The sequence below is a fragment of the Procambarus clarkii genome, chromosome 75 (genome assembly GCF_040958095.1).
Source record: "Procambarus clarkii isolate CNS0578487 chromosome 75, FALCON_Pclarkii_2.0, whole genome shotgun sequence".
NCBI classification, from domain to species: domain Eukaryota; kingdom Metazoa; phylum Arthropoda; class Malacostraca; order Decapoda; family Cambaridae; genus Procambarus; species Procambarus clarkii.
The window spans coordinates 18731116-18739517 of record NC_091224.1 but is presented as its reverse complement, the minus strand read 5'-3'; the positions used below and the strand labels follow the sequence as shown (position 1 = coordinate 18739517).

At 51.8% G+C, this 8402-nt stretch overlaps 1 protein-coding gene across 1 annotated transcript in view; it reads right to left on the bottom strand.

Annotated features, from left to right (window-relative positions):
- Window positions 1–1991: 1991 nt before the first annotated feature.
- LOC138357035 (treacle protein-like) overlaps window positions 1992–8402 on the bottom strand; it is a 37724-nt gene continuing 31313 nt past the window's right edge. The window contains exon 4 of the mRNA XM_069313574.1: window positions 1992–3521. Within this exon, the coding sequence (XP_069169675.1) occupies window positions 1992–3521 (1530 nt within the window). The remainder of the gene's footprint in view (window positions 3522–8402) is intronic.

Below are 8402 nucleotides of genomic sequence, written 5' to 3'. Positions count from 1 at the left end.
TGACCTCATCTCTTGTAATTTCGAACCCTTCCAAGGTGGCCTGGTTTACTGCCAACTCTCCAATTGCAGTGACCTCTCCTTGTTCTATTGTGAAGACCTCCTGGAACCTCTTGTTGAGTTCTTCACACGCCTCTTTGTCATTCTCTGTGTTTCTGTCCTTGCCTGTTCTAAGTTTTATCACCTGTTCGTTCGTTGTTGTTTTCCTCCTGATGTGACTGTGGAGTAGCTTTGGTTCGGTCATGGCTTAATGGCTATATTATTTTCATACTTTTTCTCAGCTTCTCTTCTGACACTAACATACTCGTTCCTGGTTCTCTGGTATCTCTCTCTCTCTGCTTTCTGGTGTTCTGTTATTTAGGAAGTTCCTCCACCCCCTTGTTCAGTTCCTTTGCTATATATGCCCTATTAAACCACAGAGTCTTCTTATGCTTCTCAGTTTTTTCTATCAGGCCGGGATAAACCTGTTTAATGCCTCCTGACACTTTTGGGTGACATTGTCCATCATGTTTTGTACGGACTTAGTTGTGAGTTCTGTGTCCTATGGTATATCTCTTAGGAATTTTCTCATCTCCTCATAATTTCCCTTTCGGTACGCCATCTCTTTGTTTCTCAGTTTTTTTTGGGGGAAATTTTTTGTTCCGTGTGTGTGTGTGTGTGTGTGTGTGTGTGTGTGTGTGTGTGTGTGTGTGCGTGTGTGCGTGTGTGTGTGTGTGTGTGCGTGCGTGTGTGCGTGTGTGTGTGTGTGTGTGTGTGTGTGTGTGTGTGTGTGTGTGTGTGTGTGTGTGTGTGTGTGTGTGCGTGTGTGCGTGTGTGTGTGTGTGTGCGTGTGTGCGTGTGTGCATTTCATTCTCTTCTGCGCCTGTCTTTCACCCCATGTCTATTTCTCTCTATCTGTTTCTCATCCGCTTCTCCCATACTGCTTTCGCTCCATCTCCCCTCTATCACCTCGTCTTTTTCTTGTCGTGTTAACATCCCGGCCAGTTCCTCTCCCTCCCTCACTCACTCACTAATATCCGCCCAGACACGCACACACACACACGGACACATGCACAGATTAACATACCCTTTTTTACCTCTTAGTCCCTTTCCTTCCTCGCGTATTTTTGTTGTCTCTATGGAGACGGGTTTAATCAGCGCAGCGGAATTCCGAATGTATTAGTAGAGAGCTGCAGACTGAAAATGGGATTATGTTATTTACTGGGAGAATGTTCCACCAGAATATTGTGCATAGTGATGTGTTGTTTTTTGTTTGTACCTGTGATGACTTCTTGTAATGTTGCATGTGTGTGGGTGTGTGAGTGGGGGGGGGGGGGATGTGTGGGGGTGTTGGAGGTCTTGAAAGGGTGGTGATGGGGGGGGGGGGTGGATGTTTGTGGTTACCTCACAACCTCTGGCTGCCACTCACGTCCCTCTTCCACCTCCTCCCCTTCACCTGTAGACCTCTCTCCCTCTTCCTCCCCTCAACTGTAAACCAATATCCTCTTCCTCTCCTCACCTGTACTCCTCATCTTCATCATCATCCCCTTCATCTCTAGCCTCATGTCCCTTATCCTCCTCTCATCTAATTCTCTACAGTGCACAGTTACAAACCCATTAAGATTTCAACTTAGATTCAACAGAGCAGAAGAAGTTGTTAAACACATATGGCAAAATCTTACTGAAGCGACCATACGAGTCATAAATACTCATACTCCGCCCAAGTAAAACAGAAACAAGCAACACTTAGTGGGCCAGCCAGAGACTTAGGGCCCGCGCAGGAATATCCCTGCCCAAAAAAATATAATTTTCAAATAAATCAACCTCAGATCTTACCCTTGCCTTCTCTCCTCATCTCTCATTTCCTCTCCCCTAATTCACAGCCTCCCCACACTCCCTACCCATGACCTCTTACCTTCTTGGCCACCTCCCCTACTCACCCCGCCCTTAACCAGCCTGTGGTCCGCATGCAGCTGGTTCAAGGTGTCTGGATTGGCAATTTTCAGCCTCGGTAGCTAGGGGGAGAGGTTGTACTGTGGGAGCTGGGAGAGGTTGTACTGTGGGAGCTGGGAGAGGTTGTACTGTGGGAGCTGGGAGAGGTTGTACTGTGGGAGCTGGGAGAGGTTGTACTGTGGGAGCTGGGAGAGGTTGTACTGTGGGAGCTGGGAGAGGTTGTACTGTGGGAGCTGGGAGAGGTTGTACTGTGGGAGCTGGGAGAGGTTGTACTGTGGGAGCTGGGAGAGGTTGTACTGTGGGAGCTGGGAGAGGTTGTACTGTGGGAGCTGGGAGAGGTTGTACTGTGGGAGCTGGGAGAGGTTGTACTGTGGGAGCTGGGAGAGGTTGTACTGTGGGAGCTGGGAGAGGTTGTACTGTGGGAGCTGGGAGAGGTTGTACTGTGGGAGCTGGGAGAGGTTGTACTGTGGGAGCTGGGAGAGGTTGTACTGTGGGAGCTGGGAGAGGTTGTACTGTGGGAGCTGGGAGAGGTTGTACTGTGGGAGCTGGGAGAGGTTGTACTGTGGGAGCTGGGAGAGGTTGTACTGTGGGAGCTGGGAGAGGTTGTACTGTGGGAGCTGGGAGAGGTTGTACTGTGGGAGCTGGGAGAGGTTGTACTGTGGGAGCTGGGAGAGGTTGTACTGTGGGAGCTGGGAGAGGTTGTACTGTGGGAGCTGGGAGAGGTTGTACTGTGGGAGCTGGGAGAGGTTGTACTGTGGGAGCTGGGAGAGGTTGTACTGTGGGAGCTGGGAGAGGTTGTACTGTGGGAGCTGGGAGAGGTTGTACTGTGGGAGCTGGGAGAGGTTGTACTGTGGGAGCTGGGAGAGGTTGTACTGTGGGAGCTGGGAGAGGTTGTACTGTGGGAGCTGGGAGAGGTTGTACTGTGGGAGCTGGGAGAGGTTGTACTGTGGGAGCTGGGAGAGGTTGTACTGTGGGAGCTGGGAGAGGTTGTACTGTGGGAGCTGGGAGAGGTTGTACTGTGGGAGCTGGGAGAGGTTGTACTGTGGGAGCTGGGAGAGGTTGTACTGTGGGAGCTGGGAGAGGTTGTACTGTGGGAGCTGGGAGAGGTTGTACTGTGGGAGCTGGGAGAGGTTGTACTGTGGGAGCTGGGAGAGGTTGTACTGTGGGAGCTGGGAGAGGTTGTACTGTGGGAGCTGGGAGAGGTTGTACTGTGGGAGCTGGGAGAGGTTGTACTGTGGGAGCTGGGAGAGGTTGTACTGTGGGAGCTGGGAGAGGTTGTACTGTGGGAGCTGGGAGAGGTTGTACTGTGGGAGCTGGGAGAGGTTGTACTGTGGGAGCTGGGAGAGGTTGTACTGTGGGAGCTGGGAGAGGTTGTACTGTGGGAGCTGGGAGAGGTTGTACTGTGGGAGCTGGGAGAGGTTGTACTGTGGGAGCTGGGAGAGGTTGTACTGTGGGAGCTGGGAGAGGTTGTACTGTGGGAGCTGGGAGAGGTTGTACTGTGGGAGCTGGGAGAGGTTGTACTGTGGGAGCTGGGAGAGGTTGTACTGTGGGAGCTGGGAGAGGTTGTACTGTGGGAGCTGGGAGAGGTTGTACTGTGGGAGCCCGGGGAGAGGTTGTACTGTGGGAGCCCGGGGTGAGGTTGTACTGTGGGAGCTGGGAGAGGTTGTACTGTGGGAGCTGGGAGAGGTTGTACTGTGGGAGCTGGGAGAGGTTGTACTGTGGGAGCTGGGAGAGGTTGTACTGTGGGAGCTGGGAGAGGTTGTACTGTGGGAGCTGGGAGAGGTTGTACTGTGGGAGCTGGGAGAGGTTGTACTGTGGGAGCTGGGAGAGGTTGTACTGTGGGAGCTGGGAGAGGTTGTACTGTGGGAGCTGGGAGAGGTTGTACTGTGGGAGCTGGGAGAGGTTGTACTGTGGGAGCTGGGAGAGGTTGTACTGTGGGAGCCCGGGGTGAGGTTGTGCTGTGGGAGCTGGGAGGTTGTACTGTGGGAGCTGGGAGAGGTTGTATTGTGGGAGCTGGGAGAGGTTGTACTATGGGAGCTGGGAGAAGAGATAGGTTGTACTGTGGGAGCTGGGAGAGGTTGTACTGTGGGAGCTGGGAGAGGTTGTACTGTGGGAGCTGGGAGAGATTGTATTGTGGGAGCTGGGAGAGGTTGTACTGTGGGAGCTGAGAGAGGTTGTACTGTGGGAGCTGGAAGAGGTTGTACTGTGGGAGCTGGAAGAGGTTGTACTGTGGGAGCTGGGAGAGATTGTATTGTGGGAGCTGGGAGAGGTTGTACTGTGGGAGCTGAGAGAGGTTGTACTGTGGGAGCTGAGAGAGGTTGTACTGTGGGAGCTGAGAGAGGTTGTACTGTGGGAGCTGGAAGAGGTTGTACTGTGGGAGCTGGGAGAGATTGTATTGTGGGAGCTGGGAGAGGTTGTACTGTGGTAGCTGGGAGAAGGGAGAGGTTGTACTGTGGGAGCTGGGAGAAGGGAGAGGTTGTACTGTGGGAGCTGGGAGAAGGGAGAGGTTGTACTGTGGGAGCTGGGAAAAGGAAGAGATGGGAGATTACACGATAGGAGGCAGGGAGGAGGCTGGGAGGGGGCTGGGAGGGGGCTGGGAGGAGGCTGTGAGGAAGCTGGGAGGAGGCTGGGAGGGGCTGGGAGGGGCTGGGAGGAGGCTGGGAGGGGGCTGGGGGGAGGCTGTGAGGAAGCTGGGAGGAGGCTGGGAGGGGGCTGGGAGGGGGCTGGGAGGGGGCTGGGAGGAGGCTGGGAGGGGGCTGGGAGGAGGCTGGGAGGGGGCTGGGAGGGGGCTGGGAGGAGGCTGGGATGGGGATAGGAGGGGGATGGAAGGGGGCTGGGAGGAGGCTGGGAGGAGGCTGGGAGGGGGCTGGGAGGGGGCTGGGAGGAGGCTGTGAGGAAGCTGGGAGGAGGCTGGGAGGGGCTGGGAGGGGGCTGGGAGGAGGCTGGGAGGAGGCTGTGAGGAGGCTGGGAGGAGGCTGGGAGGGGGCTGGGATGAGGCTGGGAGGGGGCTGGGAGGGGGCTGGGAGGGGGCTGGGAGGGGGCTGGGAGGAGGCTGGGAGGGGGCTGGGAGGAGGCTGGGAGGGGGCTGGGAGGAGGCTGTGAAGAAGCTGGGAGGGGGCTGGGAGGGGGCTGGGAGGGGGCTGGGAGGGGGGCTGGGAGGGGGCTGGGAGGGGGCTGGGAGGGGGCTGGGAGGGGGGCTGGGAGGGTGCTGGGAGGAGGCTGGGAGGAGGCTGGGAGGAGGCTGTGAAGAAGCTGGGAGGAGGCTGGGAGGAGGCTGTGAAGAAGCTGGGAGGAGGCTGGGAGGGGGCTGGGAGGGAGGCTGGGAGGGGGGCTGGGAGGGGGCTGGGAGGGGGGCTGGGAGGGTGCTGGGAGGGGGCTGGGAGGAGGCTGGGAGGGGGCTGGGAGGGGGCTGGGAGGGGGGCTGGGAGGAGGCTGGGAGGAGGCTGGGAGGGGGCTGGGAGGGTGCTGGGAGGGGGCTGGGAGGGGGGCTGGGAGGGGGCTGGCAGGAGGTTGATTTGTTTTTAACGTAACGATAGGATGTTGAAGGAATGTGGGCATATATCCATGGTGGGGACGGAGGAGAGGGATAGGGGGTAGAGATGACTGGTGAGATAACCTATAAACTGCAATACAAATGGAAGATGAACGAGAGAAGTTGCTGGGAGATGGTCCCAGCATGGGACCATCTCCCAGTATATATATATATATATATATATATATATATATATATATATATATATATATATATATATATGTCGTACCTAGTAGCCAGAACTCACTTCTCAGCCTACTATGCAAGGCCCGATTTGCCTAATAAGCCAAGTTTTCATGAATTAATGTTTTTTCGACTACCTAACCTAACCTAACTTTCTCGGCTACCTAACCTAACCTAAAATGATAGGTTAGGTTAGGTAGGGTTGGTTAGGTTTGGTCATATATCTACGTTAATTTTAACTCCAATACAAAAATATTGACCTCATACATAATGAAATGGGTAGATTTATCATTTCATAAGAAAAAAATTAGAGAAACTATATTAATTCAGGCAAACTCGGCTTATTAGGCAAATTGGGCCTTGCATAGTAGGCTGAGAAGTGCGTTCTGGCTACTAGGTGCGACATATATATATATTATATATATATATATATATATATATATATATATATATATATATATATATATATATATATATATATATATATATAGGGGGGTTACCACCTCTGGTGCAATTATAAGGACCCACAGCCTCAGAGAAGGGAACACAGTGCATTCAGGGAAAAACTTGCCATTTAACTCTGAATACGTAAGAGTGTTCGCTTCTCTTACCACCCCCCTTTTTTATGGTGTACACTTTATTATGCAAGGTTATACAGTTACATATCTGATTTTATACAAAAAATTAACATTAAGAGAACACAAAAAAAAGTTCGCTTCCTAGAGGCTGTAGATTTCTTCGAACTCCTCCGACTCCGGGCAGGAACCGAGGATGCAGCGGGCATTCCCCCTCTGGATCGCGACACTGAGGCGCTGAAAGAGAAAACTTGCTGCTCTAGGGTCTCTTGTGGTGTCAATGAGCTTGGAACCAAGATCCTTAAGAAACCTTCTTGCACTCTCTCCCCATGGGCCTAGGGTCTCAGACCCTATTGGAACGAAGTTGTACCGATGATCTAATTGCCTGTACTTGGCTGACTTGTCTCTTTCTCTGCGTGTCGCCGCGGCTCCTGCTGTGCCGGTAGAGAGGTTGATGTATGTGGTTGCCAGAGTGGATACACAAGTATAGTCCCATGCACACTGTCTGCCACCCTTCCACGGTCGCAGTGTGATTCCGTCTGGTCGGCCGGCAAAGCTAACAGTCACGGTTCAGTAGGTTGCGGGGCTCTCTCTCCGCTGGACACTGAGCAGAGGCAAGGCTTCTTTTAATGATGTCATTGACTTCGTCGTGTCTAGTGTGCCAACCACCAGATTTTTCACAGTGCAGGCCATGCAGTCCATATTCGTCAGCATCTGCCTCGCCGCAAATACACGTATGCCTTGCAACACCTGGTTGGAAACAGCTACCACTGTTCTTCATCCCAAATGGCAATACTTTATATTGGTACGATCCATCAGGTGTCACAAACGCTGAGATTCTCTTCGCCTCTTCTGATAGGGTGATCTGATAGTATCCCTTCATCAGGTCTATCTTTGACACGTACCGTTCAGTCCCAATCCGACCTATACAGTTATCAATAGTTGGTATTGGGTGCGAGTCAATTAATAACCCAGGTTCGAATCCTGGTCATGGCACTACCTTTCCTTAGCCTTCCTGTCGTGCCACTTGGACATCTCTGCCAGGGATACTTTTAAATTTTCCTAGGCCAACCCTCTGGCCCTAGAGAGTAGCTCTCCAAATGTTTTCACATATTGACCTATATCCATTGGCTCCAATTCCTCCGTGAGCTGTTTTTTCAATGCACTCACCGGACTTCTAACTGAGTGCCCGAACACCAATTGGAAAGGGGTGACTCCTAGTGATTTCACTACCGCATCCCGTATAGCAAACAATACAGACGGCAACGCCTTCTCCCACTTGTTCCCTTCTTCAACGCAGTATATTCTTAATAGGCTCTTCAGCGTTCCGTGGGACCTTTCTAACGCCTCTTGCGACTGAGGGTGGTACGGTGACGAGCGTACTTGTTCTACTCTCCATCATCTCACAGTTTCCCTACACAATTTCGATTGGAAGACACTCCCATTGGTCCATCTGGATTACTCTGGGCATGCCTACCAAGACAACGCAGTACTGTAACCAATCCAAAATGGCCCGTGACGTTACTTTCCTCATTGGGACTGCTTCCTGGAAACGAGTAGCAGTACACACGATGGTAAGCAAATACTCATGGCCTTTCTTATTCCGGGAGAAACGGACCCAACGGACCAAAATCCATGCATAATGGACTTGCCGAAAAAGTCTCCCATTCAAACTATCACTAATAGAGTAACCTCATTCATCTTTGCCAACATACAAGGACTGAAAACAAGAACAAACAACAAAGTACAGTTCATAAATGGCCTCCTCACGGAGTCAAATGCAGTATTTGGAGCTTTCACAGAAACTCATGCAGGGGAATTGTTGGACAGTGAGATCTGGATTCCAGGATATAACCTATACAGGTGTGATAGGAAAATTAGGTCACATGGAGGAGTGGGTCTGTATATTAGGGAAGACCTTGTATGCTCGGAGCTCCTAAACGTTACAAATGAGGTGGTAGAGGTACTGGGATTAAAAATAGAGAAAATAAATTTAGTGATTATACTAATATACAAACCGCCAGATGCAACGGCTGAGGAATTCACAGAACAGATAAGCAAAATAGAGAATAGCCTTGATAATTTGGAGAACCCGATACCCGATATTATTTTCCTAGGTGACTTCAACTTGCCTAGTCTCAGGTGGAAAATAGCAAACAATAATATTATACCAGGAAATCTAT